Genomic DNA, 20029 nt, shown 5'->3' with positions numbered 1-20029 from the left:
TGCTTTGCCTCCGTCACTGAAAATTACTACGCGACGAGAAAAAAATGTACCGTCGCTCATTGAATGGTGTATACGACTTGTATTAGAATGTGGCAAGATTGTCATCAGTACCTATTTCATAAACCTGATTAGTTTTGGTCGTTTTCTGAAAGGTCTTGATGGAATTTTTATGGCAGCACACCATTATTATAGCTTGTTTACATTGGATTTGATTGGTTAATGTATGATATTACCCATAATGCATTATATTCTGATTCCTGTTCCCCATATGCCCCATCAACCATCCCTAGTCATGATATTACAATTTTAAGAGGCTAGCAGGCTTCTTAAAGACTGCGGTTGTAAGTATTAATAAATGTGTTTGGGGGTGGGGGTGGGGGTGGNCATAAATATGTACAAGCTATTTCACTAGACCAGTTACACTTGTAATTATTACTGAATGAAAATTATTGTCAATAAATTTAACAAAAAAACTGACGACAGTTTATTTACCATGTTATATTTAAATCAAACTTTCAAGATTATTGCATAAGTATGATCGAGATCTAAACTTTCGCCGAGTAATTTGTATAACCGTTATTTCTAGATCCCTGAAAGTTGTACAAACTCTGTTGATTTTCATCCTGATTTTTTTTACGATTCAGAACCTGACTTCTAAGGGTTGATTGTTGTCGTGTCTTAGATATCCCGACATCTCTGCGATCTTTACCCAGCGTGTTTCCACTGTTAGTGTCAATTTGCCTAGACAACAAACGTTATTATACCCATGCTATATACAAATTGTCTGACCGTTCCGTATACTATCTATCCTTTGCTATCTCGAAACATTTTCACCAAAGGGAACCCGAGATATACATGTATTGTATTAGCTATCGTACTTTGTCTTACGGTGATGAAGAACATCTTTCATCAAAAACGAAATCCGAGGTCAAAGGAATGCATTTAAATGTGAAATAAAAAAAGAATGACCAATTTCACAGGAATTTACACCACATGGACACGCATGGAGACTCAAGAATCACAAAACAGACATTTTTCTTTAACGGACCCTGGGGACCTGTTCCTGCCAGATTCTTCATGTTTCTTAAAAGTTTACCTGACTTGACCATATTAGGGCGTAGTCCGCGTGACGTCCATCACAACGCACGCACCATGTATTTATCACAGCCATATAGCCTGCATTGATATAGGGTTGCCTGACTCTTTCAAAGCGACGTCTAAAACTATTATATATGGTAATGCCGTGGAGATTTCTTGAATTTTTCGTAACCGTTCGGGGGGAAAATGTTAACTGGAATTGAGTTTGATCGAGACCAGGCTCAATTTTCATCTTTGAATTTTATTTGTAGATTGTCTGACAGACGCTTTAATTATATCCGCTCTCTCGTTTATATTCTTCTGTTTCTTCTCTGACATTAACGAGCAGTTTTTATTCCGTATTTGTGCAGAATGTTTTATTTGAAAACCATCTAGCAATAAAATGAAAACCTATGTATCAGTTTTACATTGCCATGTCATGTATGCAACCTATTAAGTTTATGAAATGAAATTTATACGAGTCAGGCGATCGGGATTCGATTTTATCATAACATTTTTATTTCATCTCGTATTTCTAATTATAGGTAATAAAACATATAAATTTCACAAGTATTGCAGATTGAATCGAGCTTATTGTTATCAAAGATGGAGTTCTGCTCTGATAAACGTTATTTCTCTTTTCATTATGTCTCTGGTGGTTCAACAGTCTTGAAGCAACATGTGATCCTCAAGATTCGAAAGTTGAATCGGAAACAGGGATCTTTTTTTTCTTCAAAGAGACTTAGCAAATATTCTTCCTTTATTTCTGCGGCTCATAATATGCTGTAGGGTCCCCGAGCTCCTCGCAAATCAGATATTCTCCCGATGCAAACTTGATATAAGTTCACATGCCAAATGCCTTGATGGTATTTTCTTTGACAAGATAACTAAATTGTTGAATATGTTACAATTTTATTACTCTTCCGGGATCGTGTGATTGGGGGTCTACTCAAGCCTCCACATGCAACAGTGTTGTTTGGTATGCATCGCACTGTTCCTTCCTCCTGGTCTTTCTCCGGGGACCATTAAATCTAATTGTCTACTAATTACGAATTATTCAATGGCTATAGAAAACACAGAAGACGTAGCGCATCAAGCCGAGCGCGCCCTGACGAACGCCCCTGTAGAGTGGCCGGGTCTGATGGAGTTTCATCAATTGGTTTAACCAACGAGTGCCAGTGATAATGGTTCAAAATGTAGAGTCGGGTCGCCTAATAATTTAAAAAGAGATCGCTGGGAATAAAGCTTGTTCAGATTGTCTGGGACACTCTCTGTTCATTGCGAATGAATTTGGAGTGACTGGCTACATTTTCTTCTTTTTTTTTGAGCGAGACCTCGGATGATGTCCGCGCGACCACTTTTAATGTTAAATTGATTGCTCAATGTAGGAATTTGGGAGTGAAATGAGGTGGAAATTGAGAAAAATTTGTTTTCATTTGGTTGAATTGAGAGTCGGATTTAATCAACTCCAATCATGAGAAGCGTTTATCAGTGAGTTAACAGATTGTATTGTAGTGAAGCCCTTGCATTTCTTTTTTGGGCTCCAGAAAGAAAGAAAAAATCAGATAAATTTTTCAAATATTTATGAGGAGTACATGTGTAAATGAATTGTCAATCAGACATTGCAAACACACATTTGTATGGTTTAAATGAAGCTTTACATTTCTTGAATAACTCCAAATGCCTGAATTATTGTGAATGACCTTGACATTTAAATCAGCCTATATTCTAATGCAGAAACATCCATAATCAATAGCTCAACTTTCCCTGTATACAAATTCTTCTCAAAAATCAAATTACCATTCTCTTCTTAAAAATTGTTATAGATCATAAATAGGACCGTTATAACTTTAGTGAGATTAATAACTTGATCTTTACCGGCATTTTTGACCCTGTGACCAGAAATTTGCCTCGTATTGTGGTTCCTTACAATTTCCTGTGGTTTGATAGACTCCAGTGGTCAGCTGAAGGGTCACTGATCAGGTGGTCAGTAAAATGTCTGCGACTAGACAGCTAGCCCACCAACACCTTTCAGGCGAGGCTACTTGACGATTACTGGAGTAATTAAGGTTGGGAAATTAAGTCTAGAGATTCCCTGTTGTTTGTACATAAATCTTATATTGGGCTGAGGATGAGAAACTACTGATGCTGCTGCTGCCTTCATTTTGATGAATAATTATTGTTTCATCATTTTGAAAAAAAAATATGAAAGTACCGCTCGCTAAAATTTATTTACCAGAAAAGTTTGTTAAACTCTCACCGTTTGTCCTGGAAACATTTTGCATTACAAAGGGGATTGTTGGTGCCTCAAGGGAGACAAATATAGGAATCGCTATGATGGAAAGGGGGACCTTAATTGAAATATGTTGTTGGTAATTGATAAAAGTGACAAATTGAAATGAGGAATGATATATACAACTTTTCATGGAAGTTTGAAGTTAAAACAATTAATACTTCTCATTTCAATCTGTGTCCCATGTAGCACATTTGTTTCAATGCATATTTTTATGAAATAATTATTTTATCAATATGAGTATAAAACTGATAAGTTAACAACGTCGGGCATTGAAGATAAAGATCGTTTTTTCATGCGTATGTAATTTTTCTGTCACTTCAGGTGAAGGTGATGTTGAAGATTTGCCCCTCCACTCATTACGGAGAACAAGGAAATTCCTTCCTAGCCATCGACCCCCGCAAAAAACAAGTGACAGTCTACGATCCTACTGCGGCGGGCTTTACAACTGCAGCCCATCGGAGGACCGCCACGACAACTGCTCCAAAGATGTTTGCCTTTGATGCCGTCTTTTCACCTGATGATTCACAGGTAAATATCGTAAAAAAAATAAAAATGAGAAAATCATAGAGAAATAATAAAATAAGAAGAATTTTTTCTGGACAAAAAGTTCAGAAGTGCAAAACAGTAAAACAGGAAAGTGGCATTATTATCTTGTAGCCCACAACAACAAATGGAAGTGGTTCGAGAGTTCAGGCATCCCTTGAAGACAAAAGCATCAAAGACCTACCAAATCTGATGCATTAATTACATCGTGATTAAGTAAAGTAACCTATAGTTAGCCTGAGTTCTTTTCTTTTATTCATTCAAGGTGGAAATTTTACTGATAAGTGGTCTTCTTCGGGTTTTTCCTCAATGAAAAATAACGATAATTACTTCCCATGTCCTTAGTATTCTGGACCTTCCCATCAGCCTTACCTACATCCGTTATCGTAGCTCGGATGAAAAGAAGTTCAGTTTTGATGTCTGTAACAAGAAAGTCCATTGATGTATTTGTTCTTTTCTTTGTTCTGTTCTATAAATAGACGGAGGTGTGTGCCAGTAGTTTAACGGAAATCATCCAGGGAGTCGTGAACGGAGCCGACGGATGTCTGTTTACCTACGGCTACTCAAAACTCGGTAAGCAGACGGTCACTTTGTGTAGAAAATAGTGAAATGTGCTGATTTCTCACTAACATTTAAATTTACATGTTTGCAGCAAGTCTTAAAAAGAAATCTTAAAAGAAGAATCACTACTTATTAATAACTTTAACGTAGATATGAAAGATTTTTTCTATCATCAAGAAAATCCCGGAACTTTGGTTCCCTGTCGACTAAATCAAAATACAACTGAAGCGATATTTATCTGGGTTTTTTTGTAAGAATTTATTTCTGCAGTCTGCAATCTTTTATTCTTGATATAAAGAATCTCGAATTACCTCCCTTTTACCCCATCTGCAATCTTCCTCTATCAAGAAATGTTAAAAAGTTATTGATTTGAACATAACATCATCGTGATAAAGTTTTGAAATTTGATAGTGATAAAAGTGCATTTGAACTTGATAAATATCCAGTTAAGATCTTAGTCCCATTGAGATACCTAAACTCGGCCATTTATATTCAAGAAACCATCTTGTAAGTGTCATGCAAGGCAACACTTTGTTAAAACGCTATATGCTGCTGCACACTTTCCGAGATCACACCCCAAGTCGACATTCTGACAGGCTTCGGATCAAGTTAACGAGTATCCACATTACGAATTATTAGCCTGGGACTCTCACCATTACTGGACCTCCTCCTGTAATCAAAGTTTCGCAGCGGATCAGATTGAAAAACAAAAATCCGCAACGCTATAAAGTACAAAATAATGTTCGCATGAATTCATACATAACCCTATCATATTCTGTATTGAAGAGCGCCACATCACAATATGGACCATCAGGGCTAGTAGCTGATGCTTTGCATGAAGAGAATCCATTTGCATTCCTTGTTAGTTTTTTTTTCCGAAGGAAATAATAAAATACATATCGTAGTTATGGGCACATGTGTAGAGAATTTTCCCCATTAATGATGAGGAAACTGGTTATAATTTTCAAACGTTTTCCTGAGTCTTTTCCATTTGTTTTTTTATCAAAGGAAAAAAAAAATCTCAAGGTGCATCCGTAGCCATGCTATCGTGCAGTAAAATTTAGCCTTGTCAAAATCAATTAGCGTGATGAAATTTATACATTCATTATGTTGAAAAAAAGAAACATAAAAAGCGCAATGGTTTGGGTTGTAATGATTCAACAGCCTCTGATAAACGATATATCATTTGTAATTCAAAATATCAAGCAAATTTTAGAACAATTTATTTGGCAATATTTTTTAGGCAAAATTTGATATCAAAAGATTTTTTTAATTTCTTTGACCAAGTGGAACTGAAATTCCCAAAGAACGTTCGAGGCATGAGTCAGATTTAAGTTTTGAATAATATTCGTCATATTTTCAATTTTATTGCATAAATTGATCAAAGGAAATCTGACATTTCACTATCAAACTGTTCATTATAAAAGTGAGTTTTTTTCCTGCTTGTGAAATCTAATTAGAAGTATTGTATGAAATAACGTCTCTCGGAGTCCGTCTTGTATGCAAAGTTTAAAAAACAGATTTAGACCTTGCTATTCTGTTACAAAATTTCTGGCATTTAAAGTCATTGGCAATATAAAGGGGTTTGTCAGTATACAGGGGATTGGTATTTGGAAGGTTATCAACAATGTAAGGAGTTTTGACGATATAGTTTTGGCATATGAATTTGGTTGAAATTTTACAATGGATTGGGGTAATAAAGGAGTTTGGCATCATATAAGATTTTCATGTTGTAAAGAGGTTTGATATTATAAATGGGGTTGGCATTTTACAGGGTTTTCACGTTATACTGGGGTTTAGCAGCAATACTTGTACTGAGGCGAAAGTATTCCAAAAGGCATTGTATAGGATTATAATGCCATAGTCATCAGATTCATCACCATAAAAGTTGTATTTCATTTGGGCTCAGAGATATTTCACCAATATAATAAGTGAAAAAAATGTATCGCAAAAGACAAAACAAAATGACTGATACCTGTGTTTGTGAGTGTGTTGGTCACATCTGATTGCAGTTTGTGAAACAATAACTAAATTACTAGAAACCACACCAGCCGAGTCTCCCATCTTCCTCTGCTCCGCTGATGAGCTCTCCCCGCTGAGATCCTACGGGATAACGTCTGGTTTATGCAGTTCCTTGTTGATGAGCTCATCAGGGCCCTGGACAAGCAGAAACCATTATGGTCAGAGAATAGATGTGGTTTTGATGGTCCCTTTCAACACTTCCAAGACCTGTGCTAATTGCGCGTGAAAAAGAGCCCAAGCTAAAATGCTACATTTGCTCAATCCAAACATGCTTGGTCAAGGGAAATTTGAATTTTGATAGGGCCCTGGAATGGTGTTTAACTTAGCTTAGAGCTTAATTAAGCATTTACAAAAATATGATTGATTTGAATGTTAGACATGTGATTGAAATACCAGTCCATGGGAATGTTTGCGATGAGTTTAGAAATGTCAGTGTTCCGATTCTAAAGTCTTGTTTCAAATAAATTTTATCTATAATACTAAGTACAGTTTGATTTTCATTAATGATATTATTAAAAACTTAAACAATATAAAGACTAAACTACTTAAACTTAATAGTTAAAATATTGAATAAGTACTGGAATGTACCAAGTGAAAAACTCTTCTGAAGGACTCGCCTGGTGAAATTCTTACATCTGAAATATAATACTTTTGTGTAGAATAATTGATATAAACTTGTTTATTTTACAGCAATAAAATAAATAGAAAAATTGATGGTTTTCTGGATGTTTATATTTTGCCCTTAAAAATTTCTGATTATTGAGGGACGTTATTTTGCAAGTGCTTAGGGGTTAAATGTAGGCCATGGATAGATGGGTAATTTAATTATCAGCCGAATTTATAATTATAAAGTGTGTTTTTAGAGTAATTAACATGTTGATGGGAAAAGTAATGCTCATTAGCAGTTTTTGCCCCGCCTTCCTACTGTCAAAACATGCTATTGTCACTTTGAAGAGAATTCTTCAGATTATTCCTGAATAATAGACTGCATGAGTTGGAATTTTCATGGGAAGTCTTGTTAGGCACATTCCGCAGTCTGGTCGTGTGACGAATGTGAGACATTTTGAAAGCGTACACAAACATTTTGTACAACATCAAAACGTAGCATCACTACAATTGATACTGTTAGCACAAGGAATTTCGGAAAACTTTTATCCTTGGCTAATTTTGACATTTATCCAGATAATGATAGCCTCCCCTTGTCATTGGAACTCTTCTGGCTTGCGTCGTCTGTCGAGTTTAATCCTGGAACAGTCTTGTGGAGGGGGATGCGTCACACGTGTGTTGATTGTAGTCTTACCCATCAATTTTGGTAATTAGAGGAAGCTCGGTAGTATTTAACTGTCAGACTAGGGGCCATCTTCTCCTGTAATATTTTCCATATGGGTACAATGCTGGAGCTCGGATATCTGAACTTGACGTATATATATAGGTCCTTGTCAACATATTCGGTGTAAGGCATTACTTCTGCCAGTGATTTGAGAAAAGTTTCAACATTACCAGGAGAAATCTTGTATTCTCAAATGAGAACAAATGTATAGACATCTTTTTAAATATCTTCGGAATGATAAACGTTATGTTTTTCCTGAACACCCCTCGCTGAAAACCAGAAAAAAAGTGTCATATTCATCAATCAGTGTTGATGTTTATTATGTATATTTTAGGAATTCTGACAGAACACGTTTGTGTATCTTGTATGCGTCACATGACTGAACCTATTGAGGCTAAAGTTTATTCAATTTTGAATATAAAATGAACAAAAACAAATTTGGACGGCAGATTGCGTTACCGAGTGAACCCTCTGGTCACCAAGTCACCTAGCTCTCTGATAAAGTTAGATATTATAAGAAAACTTCAGATGACTCAGAAAATCCAATCTTCACCAAAACGTGTGGAAATTAAATTATCGGCCACAAAAACGACAGGCCGTTGTATTGAATAAATGAAATATAGTCAAGGCAATTAGTACCGGTGCCTGCTATACACAGTTATGTCTATTCCTGCATATTGATATGGTGTAGTGATATTGTTTTCTAATTCAATTTGTCGCGCTCTGTTGCTTCCCATTTTGACAAGACATTTTTCGTCCCTCTTCAAAAACATGTGTCATCTAGTTGGAGATGAAAAGGCCAATTATGCCTTTATTGAATAGCCCCGAAAGGGCCCGATCATGTTTTTATTGTGGCGAGTTTCCCTCTAATGAAATAAATTATCAATGTCTTAGGGCTCGGTGCGAAGCTAGAATTCCAACAGAGTAAAGGGACTTAAGGAAACATGACAATGTGGCTCATTAGATGAGCTTAAGTATTGGGGAGTACAAAACAATTAAGTGATTCTGTATGATCCATGAATACTCATTACGATAATGAAAGGACTGCGTCCATATTGGGGTAAATCTCCCAAAGGGGAAATGCATTCCTGGGTCGTGTTATTTTGTTGGCTTTGCACGTGCTTGCATGTAGCTCTCTGAATTAAAGGTCTGCCAAAATGCTCGTAGAGAGGGAATCAAGTCGCTATTAGGGCAGTGGACCGTGGCAAATAACATATCATTGTCATATTCTGAACCAGTTTGTGTGACGGTATGCTAATGCAAGAAATTACGGAGTTATTGTATAGCAAATGGCCCTAAAACCACATGTTACTTGGGGAATTTTGATTGGAAATGATTCATAATTTGTGATGAAAACATATTTTGTATTTCTTTGAAAATCGTTCAGTGATAATAAATCGAATAACTTAACAGAACATTTGCTTGATTTTGTCTTGCACGGAATATATTTTTCAAACGGTTTAAAAGCTGAAATATCAAAGTCTTTAAAAATTGTGTTCTCCCATGGCCAGGTTACGATAGTGAATTAGAAAATCCACTTTTTTTTTTAAAAGGTGTAGAATTATTCAGAAACCTGTATATTTACTATCTTGCATGTTTTATTTTTTCTTTGCCAAGCATATAAAATGTTCAAAGTTTCAGAAGAATTTTAGGTTTAAAAAAGGTGAATTTTAAGTGGATTTGTAAAATTTCAGGTAGCTTGTTTCAAATCCATTTGAGCCTGAATTATTTTTCTCCAATCTGATAATACAGGTGTTTTGTTTTAATTACAGGTAAATCGTATACAATGGTAGGTCAGGACCAATCAGCTCATACGTTAGGGATCATTCCGTGTGCAATCGCATGGTTGTTCCGTCTCATCAACGAACAGAAGGAGAAGACTGGGGCACGATTCTCTGTCCGAGTGTCCGCAGTGGAAGTAACTGGAAAAGCCGAGTGCCTCAAAGATCTTCTTTCTGACGTTGCTGCAGGTAATTTGCTCCCCATCACCAAAAAACTTGTTTCTAAATCGAAATAAGCAGTTTGCATTAACTCGTTCACCCCTGAAATTTCGTAATGAACTATTCCAACCTTTGAATTGGAGGAGTTCAAATGTGTTTTCACCAGGGGTGAATGAGTTGATAACTGATTTCATAAAACTATCATGATTTTAGGATATTTACCTTTTTCACTAAAAGGTTTTATTTATTTATGATCACAATTCGTCCGTTTGCAATTAAGTTTTAATTGTCACAAGTAGCGGTGTGTGGAGGGAAAAAAGCGACTTCTCATATCACTGTCAATTAACTATTCAGCATTCCTGGATGTCCAGCTGTATCAGCAGAATGAAAACACTGATGAAGCAACTGCAGTTGAAACATATGCAACAGTTTTACGCCAATGCTTTCAAAAACGCAACCTTGACCTGGAAAAAGTGTGACAGCGAAATTGATGGACTCTGTATGAACGATACGGAGCATGGATTCACACTTTCCATTCCGTCAAACGTTGGCACCATGCACTTTACAGTATGTCTGGAATATTTAGTTACGGAGTAATGGAATTAAATTGAGCTCGAGCAGTGAAATATTCATGAAGAAAGCACCTACACTAGGTTTTCGCTGTCCAAAATAGACACGGAAGATCACAGAGTATCGGTGTGACATTTTACTGTATCGAAGTCCTCCGAGGGAACGGGCTGAGTCATAATGGACGATATTTTTGTATATATACATAGATAACATGTATACCTTGATCCGCTGGAGTTCTTTGGGGTTAAAAAAACCAACAGTACACATCACTTCCCAGCGATCAAGTACCGAATAAATGTCCACTATTGTGCAGTATTGTAGACAAGAATTACCGTTCGACAAAAAATCCTCACTCACGCCTGAATAACATCATTACGAAGGCACGACACACGTCAATTAGTATGGGTATAGGAGCTAGTGTCCTGATTGGATGACTAGATTCATTAGCCAGGTTTAGTACCAAGTTGTAATTGGGTTTACCGTAAAGTATTTTTTTTTACCTTGAAGACTTAAAATGCATGGCAGTATGCATCCGCAATATAATATTTTTCTCTGGAACAATTGCAGCAGGTTGGAATCAATAGACTGTGTTGTGCTTTAATTCTGTATGGAACTGCACTCTGTGATAGCTTGGTACACCTTTTATAAACTCAGCCAGCCTCTGTAGCAGCCACTGCAGGGCTCCCTTACACACTTCTCTGGTGTATTAGTTACTGAAGGCAGAAGGCAGCGGTCTTCATCTGTATTCAATTCCTCAGCACCCGTTATATGGAGTCTGTGATTACAGAACACTCGCCATTGTGGGTATGGGGGACATGACACTTTGGTCAAAAACATAAGTGTCAGGCTGGGCACAAAAGCAGACGAATAGATAAAAGCACCAAGTCTCAGATTCAGACATTTTAGATATTGCAATGATTGGGACCTCTGATTCAGACTCTTTGAGACGCTCAGATCAGATGGCAGTCTCTTGATTCGAAAAATTGAAGATTGGTCTGCGATTAGACGCTAAGATATATTGTTGCTGAAATATTACAAGATGTGCTTTCTCTTATTCAGAGCCCGAATTGGTTTCCAATTCAGACTATTTCAGATGTATTAGATCGGATGACAGGTTCCTGATTTGAAATATTGATAATTGGTTATGGAACCATCCCAACATGGTCTAGCTTCTTTGCGTACTCTGAATGTCTTTACCAGTTGTCAGTGTCGAGATATGATTTATTAATGTCTTCAAAAGTCATTGAAGCATGTAAATATCTTGATCTCATTATCGTTTTAGCTAAATGAATGAAAATCTCATATTTTATAATGATGTATTTGTTTCAAATTTCTGAATTTCAAAAAAATTTAATACAAATCCTCTCAGGATAATTGCTGACTACAAAAAGTAAAAAGGAACAATATTTTGGTTAGCTCATGGGCTGAATGCCAACTTGCATTTTATCTCCCATATAGGAAATGTTAATTGATTGTATACATTAGATTGCTAATTACCTCCCTTGGATGTGACGGATGTTAACACACTTTGTGTAATGTTGAGGCATAAGGCGTCCGTTGGCAGGCTTCGGCGTCTGACAGCGGTACCTGATCATACAGGTACGCCGGCCATGTCTCGTAAACAGGAGAGTTCTTTAGGAGGTGGGCAAAAAAATTTACGTATAACTCGATCTTGTTCTAAAGTGATCTAACTGCCGACATCCTTACAATAGCCTGTCAGTAATAAATTACTTCGGTTGTAAAAACGCACACAAATGTTTGCTGCAATTGCTTAAAGGTTGTCACGGAATTACAACCCACAGAATCGTAAACCTACAAGTTGTTGAAATGCCGCCATGTCTCTGCCACAAGTTTCTCTCATTAAAGCGTTGCACTGATTGTTTGTCGTTTATTTGTGCGTCTTACAATGAAATGTTGATTTCTCACCCCACAAGCGATGAAGAAGGTAGGAACAGTGTTTAAAAGTTCCTGCAGGTCTGCAGATTCCAGGAATTTCAAGTATCTTAGCAGAATATTGATTCCAGAAATTGCAATTAATGCATCATAATTTGACTGCGGGTTGAAATGCTTTGCACTGAAAATGGGTTCATAAAACAGATTTTAAAAGCTGATATTTTTAAAAGCACAAAAGCTAAACATAAATGAATAACAGCTATAGATGCTATTATGCATCAAAGTCCAGGAGGAATACAAAGTCCAAAAACATGTGTACACGATGGACCAGGGACAGAATCCATAAATAACTCAATGCAAGTCAACGACTGTACAGATGTCTGAGGTCATTATGATGTCTTATAGACCAGACTACCTGTTTACTGATACCAGGCCGATGGAGTGCTGGGCGGTGATTGGTTACACCACGGTTTAGTCTAGGTGTACCCGGTCCACAGCTCCCCCCTGCCTTTAACATGGCGAGCATCACACCAGTGAAGCATGTTGAAGTACCAACGGCTAACCTCTGCCTATAACTGGTAAATGGGCCTCCCAATGGCTTGAACATTGCCTCATAAACATCAACATGTGCCAGGGCTAAATTCCGGCTGTAAATTACAAGTCCAGACCAGTACGTACCTCCCCACTCTCTTTCCTCCATAATCTATGCACCTTGTCTCTCCCCCTGAACTATCCACTCTATCTGGGACATATAGTACTTGCAACAGAGCCACCACCGACATTGTATGAAGCAGTTTTTTCTTGAAATATTTTCCGACATGGATTTAGCTGCCGACAGGTGTGTGGTTTTATAGATCACCTGGGAAATTGGTTAAGAAACTCCGGTAACTTAACTTGTAGGATCTTTCAGTTACGAGAATTATCACCTTGAAAATTTGTTTCTAAACAGCTATATGGGAACTTAATATTGCATGATCTTGGTTACCTGTTTTCAAAACCTTTTAAAGTGTTGATCAATACTGTGTTTTGTCAAAGCTTTGTACAATGTAGGTGTCTTAATTGAAAAATAATTACAAAAAAGATTCCAAAATAGTTTTCATCAATTACATGAACAGTTTATTAAAAAAAACAATGAGATTATATAATATTTTTGTATTCCAATGAGTTATGAGCCACTCTTGTAACCCTGGTGATTTGTTTTCAGGTGTTGAGTCAGGGAGTGGCACTGCCCCTGGGGTTTACCTCAGGGAGGACCCGATTTGTGGCACTCAGCTAGAAAACCAGAGCGAGCTGCGGGCCCCCACAGCAGAACGGGCCACGTACTACCTGGACGCGGCCATCGCTGCCCGAACAAAATTAGGTAATACTAAAATTTCAACTGTATCTTAATTAATTTCTGTATCACTTTGACTAAATCTCTCGCTGTGTGAAATATATTTTCTTTAGCATAGAACAGTCCTTAAGTAGAATTTGTAAAACAGACACTCATGGAATGGAAGTATTATCAGCCCTTCTTGAATAATTAACAGACTTTTGCCTATATGAAAGTATTTTGTTGTCAGGTGCCACAATTTGTTTTCCGGTCGGATCTTCCGTTTTTTGTTTTACATTGATAAGTGTCTGCAGTGTGCGAAATAGCAGATATGCATAACCTGGCGTGCTTAACACGTCACTGGCAACGATTCTTGTGTGGCACACAAAGTGCCTCGCATGTTTGTAGGAATCGGCCATGATGTGTAAGTGTCTATTAGCTAATGTTATCTCGCAAGATATGGACCAGATATGATCGTCTGGACAGGCAATTTATCCGGTATCTGCAGTCATTTACCTTGTATCTTCGTGTGATAAACAACCCGTGTTTACTTCCAAGTATCAACGCACTGCCACCACGGGATGTAGATGTTTTGGGTGGGTTTTTTTCATTTCAAAGATAAAATTAGTCTATCGTGTGTCAGCTTTGATGTAATTTCTGTCTCAACATTTTTGCCGAATTATTGTCATGGTGGTTAAACTTCACCTGTAGCATAAATATTTTTTTGTCAGTTCTCGAGGGTATCGTAGAATGTAGAACTCTGCTGTAATTTCAGATTATTTATCAATTTGGATTTTTTTTTCCCCAAATAGAAATCATTTTCCCTCAAGTTGCTGTTGAAAGCTATTAGCATATATACATACATGCAATAATAACGTTAATGAAGAGAAATTTTAATTAAAATTTTAACTTCAATGAAACTCTTTTTTTTCTTTTTTTTTTTTGCACTCTAAAAGTACAGTGGCTTCATCAACTTGTTGACATATCAGTTTTATAAGAAATTTCTCATCTCCCATAGAGGCTTGATCTTCTCACTGTCAAAGAGGTTGCTCATCTTTTGAACAGCTTTTGATGTCAATTCGTTACTAGAAATCTGCCCCATTATTCCCCTTTCTCTGTAATGGAGGCAGGGTTGATTATCAGACATGGGATTAACGTCCTCATGCATGGACGGCGCTAGTCGTTTTGTGGTTTGGCAAAGAACTTGGCCTCTGGTTATCGTAATTCTAGGGATATGATTTCATTGTTGTAAAACTGCAGACAGTCTGGTCAACAACAACTCGAGCTTGGAATCGGGGATTAGGGGCCTGCGCATCCTGCATTCCCCATAAAAATCTTTTGAACAGTCCAAGTCAATGGATATTGGGTCTCGTTTAGAAAAAATGGGGGGGCGTTGGATGTTACCAAAAAGCCACAGAAGCATAAAAAAAGATGTTATTGTACAACTCTGATGGGATATGAATTATGTCTTTGATGCGGAACTATATGGCTTTCAGATTAAAGGACACAATGAAAAGGGTAGAGTAGGAAACCCCGAGTCACAAAGGTACTAGTTAGGGTAATCTAGAACAGATGCTATCCGACTTCGTATAGCAACTCTTCAGCTTTATGCTTCTGTTTTTATCCATCAATTATCCATTTAGACCAGGGGAAAAAATGATGAAATTGGGGCAGATTTAAAACAATTTATGACCGAGGAAGGCAATTTTGTTCAATCTCTCCAATGGCCACAACAGGTTTCTTAAGAAGTTTTCATTGTCGCCGTTGTGCGGCAGCCATTACGACTTAAGTGGTTCAGTCCCCGGAGTAAAATTCCTGTGCTTACAGTAAAGAGTACAGGACCCATATCTGATGCTTCATAACTATATTTTAACGGCTGGTCGTATACAAAGTCGTGTGAGCATTATTGGTTTAATCATAATGTAAAACTCTCGGATGGAGTGAAGTTGTGCGATCCAGCCATCATCATTATGGTAAAACATTATTGTAGAGTGTATATAGATAAATTCTTGATTTACTTTTCCATATCTCATTCGAAACTTAAAAGTATTGTTATTCCAAAAAATGGATTCCCTTGTGATAAAATCATCTTAATGCTTTCTCCGCAAATCCTATTTGAGACTTAAATATGCGATTGGTCTTTGAAATCTTGTGATCAAATTGTAGGAAAATGAATCGCATTTTTGCAGCCTAGGACGGTAGATCCTTGCAGATTTTATATAGAGTCTTTTCCAAATTTCTGGAATGAGATTTTCATCTTTTGATTTTTTGTTTTGTGTTGTTACAGATGAGGAAGAAAGTCGGTCCTCACATCTTCTGTTTACACTGCACGTATATCAGTACCGGATAGAGAAGGCCAACCAAGCAGGTCTGCCCGGGGGTAAGTACTCATGTTTGGGGCGGGGTTACTGTTGCTTTGTTGGAAGGGGGTAGAGAAAACTGAGCAGGTCTGCCTGGGGGGTAAGTACTCATGTTTGGGGCAGGGTTGTTGTTGCTTTGTTGGAAGGGGGTAGAGAAACCTGAGCAGGTCTGCCCGGGGGTAAGTGCTCATGTGTGGGGCGGGGTGGTTGTTGCTTTGTTGGAAGGGGGGAGAGAAAACTGAGCAGGTCTGCCCGGGGGGAAAGTACTCATGTTTGGGGCGGGCGGGGTTGTTGTTGCTTTGTTGGAAGGGGGTAGCGAAAACTGAGCAGGTCTGCCTGGGGGGTAAGTACTCATGTTTGGGGCAGGGTTGTTGTTGCTTTGTTGGAAGGGGGTAGAGAAAACTGAGGAGGTCTGCCCGGGGGGTAAGTACTCATGTTTGGGGCGGGGTTGTTGTTGCTTTGTTGGAAGAGGGTAGAGAAGGCCAACCAAGCAGGTCTGCCCGGGGGTAAGAACTCATGTATTTGGGCGGGGTTGTTGTTGCTTTGTTGGAAGGGGGTAGAGAAACCTGAGCAGGTCTGCCCGGGGGTAAGTGCTCATGTGTGGGGCGGGGTGGTTGTTGCTTTGTTGGAAGGGGGTAGAGAAAACTGAGCAGGTCTGCCTGGGGGATAAGTGCTCATGTTTGGGGCGGGGGGGTTGTTGCTTTGTTGGAAGGGGGTAGAGAAAACTGAGGAGGTCTGCCCGGGGGGTAAGTACTCATGTTTGGGGCGGGGTTGTTGTTTCTTTGTTGGAAGGGGGTAGAGAAAACTGAGCAGGTCTGCCCGGGGGGAAAGTACTCATGTTTGGGGCGGGCGGGGTTGTTGTTGCTTTGTTGGAAGGGGGTAGCGAAAACTGAGCAGGTCTGCCTGGGGGGTAAGTACTCATGTTTGGGGCAGGGTTGTTGTTGCTTTGTTGGAAGGGGGTAGAGAAAAACTGAGCAGGTCTGCCTGGGGGGTAAGTACTCATGTTTGGGGGGGGCGGGGTTGTTGTTGCTTTGTTGGAAGGGGGTAGAGAAAACTGAGCAGGTCTGCCCGGGGGTAAGTGCTCATGTTTGGGGCGGGGTGGTTGTTGCTTTGTTGGAAGGGGGTAGAGAAAACTGAGCGGGTCTGCCTGGGGGGTAAGTACTCATGTTTGTGTTGAAATAGTCGTTAAATGTTGGAGAGATTTGTTCTTTGGATGAATAAACTCACCAAGACAAAAAAGGAATTGGGGTTGGCTGGTGGGGGAATGTATTTCATTTGTACAATCAGACTTTATCTCAGTTTTAACTCATTCACCCCTGAAGACACTTTTGATCTCCTCCAATTCAAAGGTTGGGATAGTTCATTATGAAATTTGAGGGGTGAATAAGTTAATGAGGTTACCATGTAATCTTGCAAAATAATGCAATGATTACCTTAATATTAGTACCCCATATTTCTTCCCAGCATTCCTATATCCTTTTATACAGCTCGGTAGACTTGAAAAAAATGAAAATTATTGAAGATTTATAACAAAACATGAAATTTTACCTTTAAGTCATGATCAGCTTAGACTACTGCAATGAAAATCAGGAAGTAAAACCCAATGTGCATGGTAGAGGATTATGTAATACGGAAATATGTCAAGTAATATCCGCAAAATTTTTAGGCTTTGGTTTATAATTTCTAAGAAAAGTGTTCGTTATAGGCTGTAGCTGTTTTCATGGTGAGAAGAAATACAATGATAATGCACTTGATACTTGTTGCTTTCACATGACAAATGCAGTGATTATACGGTGTTCCAGCACATGATAGGTGGACAAATGATTTCTGTTGAGAGTTGCATCAACATCACTAGATCAAGTTAAGGAAAGAGACAATAGCAATCACTAGTGTCTCCTATAGAGAGCGGATCGCGTCCGATTAATCTGTCAGCGGGGCGGTAATTCAAGTGTAAATAGGGAGAAAGGACAACCGCGGAAATTTATATCACTCGAGTTGTGCAAGTTCATTTGGACTTTACTGTTACGGGGTTATAGGCAGAAACAGGCATGCCGATGGAATTGTACGCTAAAAAGCACTTTAGAATAATATTACAATGGTAACGATGGCGGTGTGACGGCATACAATCCGACACTAATACAACGCCCATCAAACAAGATTTTCTGGCCTGTCTACATCCAGGAAACTTGGAATTGGGTGTTTAATCATAGCACTTGTGTAACTTTCGACGACTCTTCATCACTGTCACTCCCAAGACTCCAACCGGTTGTACAGTTGCATTTGACGACAAACAATATTCCTCGGAGACGAGGTGTAAATCAAATTTCGCTTTTCCAATGCCAATCACGGAACAGTTTCATCAGCTGACAAATTGAATTTTGAAAACTTGAATCGAGAGTAAATTAACCTGTTGCAAGCAGAACACGGCCCCGCTCCGGAGCCATATCGGACTGGGAGTCAACAGGTTGTTACGGAGGCTACGGCAGAATAGAAGTGGGGTCTGAGGGGGTCCCCAATGGGGAAAACACAATGTGACCAACTGTGTCTTGGGGGGGGCTGGGCAGCAAATGCAAGCGACAGACACACAAGCTGTATTTAGTGATGTCTTTGCATTCCGTCTGATACTGCTGAATTGATTTGCTATGGAAATGAACGTGTTATTCTGTTTGCAGTCGAATTAGAACTGGGAGCGGTACGAAACACAATAACAGGGATCAATAGGACTTCACGCGGGGGCCCGACTCCCGATCACTATACCACTACATTCTCGGGTTTTGTTGGCAGAGAAAGACCGTCATTTGTTCCTTAGAAGTGATAAAAATATAGCAATCCAGTTCCCTTATGTCTTTGATATCTTGCACTCTAAATTCAGCTGATTTGCCCCACGAGTCAGAATGCATAGTTATTTTAGCAGGAATGGCTCGCCTGCTTTGATGACGAGGCGAAAGGTACCAGATTCCGTGAGTTTGGCACTTAGCGCAAGAGACCGGCAAAAAGGAAAAATTAAGGTGTCCTTCGGGGGTTTTACAATGTGTGGAGGGTTTCAGAGGCGAGGAATATGGCGTAACACTGGTTCCACTTGATGATAAAGCGTATATGACTCGCTATTTGGCCCCAAAAAAAACTTTAGAAGATCGATTTTATGGTCTGAAAAGAATTCATGATTCACTGAAAAAAAAAGTTAGCAACATGTGCAGGACACAAATAAATGTGCAATGCATCTGTGCTGTACCTTTCATCAGATGCTACGGGAAGGGGTGGGCAGATTGTGCAGGGACTGCCTTTTGGTGAGGAATCTTGCTCTCTTGTGCAAAGGAAGGCCGACATTCTGTGCCTTGAATCTGTCAAGAATATGCCATACCTTTGGGTTATAATAGATATTGCCTGGCATCAACATGTTCAGTAAAACGTTAGTGTGGGCGTTAACCTGCTGACAGTGTCTCAGAACTTTCATGGGGCCTGTTCTTATCAGATTCCAAAAAGAAAAGCAAATTTAGGCAAGGGGAGAAATCCAAAACTTGTGGAGGTTGGGGGGGGGGGGGGGGGGAAATTACCAGGTATGTTGAAAGTTTTCAGATTTGTTATCAGATAAAAAATAAAATGTAGAATGCTACTCATTTTTTAAAAGAATTTCAGTAATTTTATCGGCAATGTGTCCAACATAATTGCTTTACATTGCAAAAACAGCGTTTTTACTCGCCCAAAAGAGACATTTCGTGTGAGATAGTAACTGAGAGAAGATATGACTCATCCCTTTACAGAAGTCGCATGCACAAATAATGGAGTGAGAAAAAAATGAATTATCTTGCATTGTTATCTTTGTAGAGATTGAGACCTCAAAGTAATTGGTTTATTTACTATCTACAAGCAAAAACTTAGAATTGGAAACAACATGATACGCTCGGCAGGTCTCTATCCACTGAAATTAAGACATTCAATTGAAAAATCATTTTCTAACACAATTATCGTATGTTATTAAATTCTGAGAAGGGAAACTAATTACAAAATATATATTTTCATGATGGTAAGGATCACCTGTGGAAAATATTTTGTGTTAAATTTCCTTTTACTGTAGATTTCATCTTAATAGTAACTTCTGCATGCAACTGATACATCCAAATCAAT

General features: G+C 38.5%; 1 protein-coding gene across 11 annotated transcripts in view; it reads left to right on the top strand.

Moving 5' to 3' along the window:
- LOC110440622 (kinesin-like protein KIF26B) overlaps positions 1-20029 on the top strand; it is a 306581-nt gene that overhangs the window by 273227 nt on the left and 13325 nt on the right. For all 11 annotated transcript variants that reach the window (XM_021483784.1, XM_021483785.1, XM_021483783.1 and 8 more), the window contains 5 exons: positions 3695-3901; positions 4396-4489; positions 9602-9799; positions 13437-13592; positions 15832-15924. In XM_021483784.1, coding sequence (XP_021339459.1) covers positions 3695-3901; positions 4396-4489; positions 9602-9799; positions 13437-13592; positions 15832-15924 — 748 coding nt within the window. The remainder of the gene's footprint in view (positions 1-3694; positions 3902-4395; positions 4490-9601; positions 9800-13436; positions 13593-15831; positions 15925-20029) is intronic.

Source organism: Mizuhopecten yessoensis, unplaced genomic scaffold, assembly GCF_002113885.1.
Source record: "Mizuhopecten yessoensis strain PY_sf001 unplaced genomic scaffold, ASM211388v2 scaffold11185, whole genome shotgun sequence".
NCBI classification, from domain to species: domain Eukaryota; kingdom Metazoa; phylum Mollusca; class Bivalvia; order Pectinida; family Pectinidae; genus Mizuhopecten; species Mizuhopecten yessoensis.
Note: the sequence above shows the minus strand (reverse complement) of the source record. Positions and strands in the feature narration are given on the sequence as shown.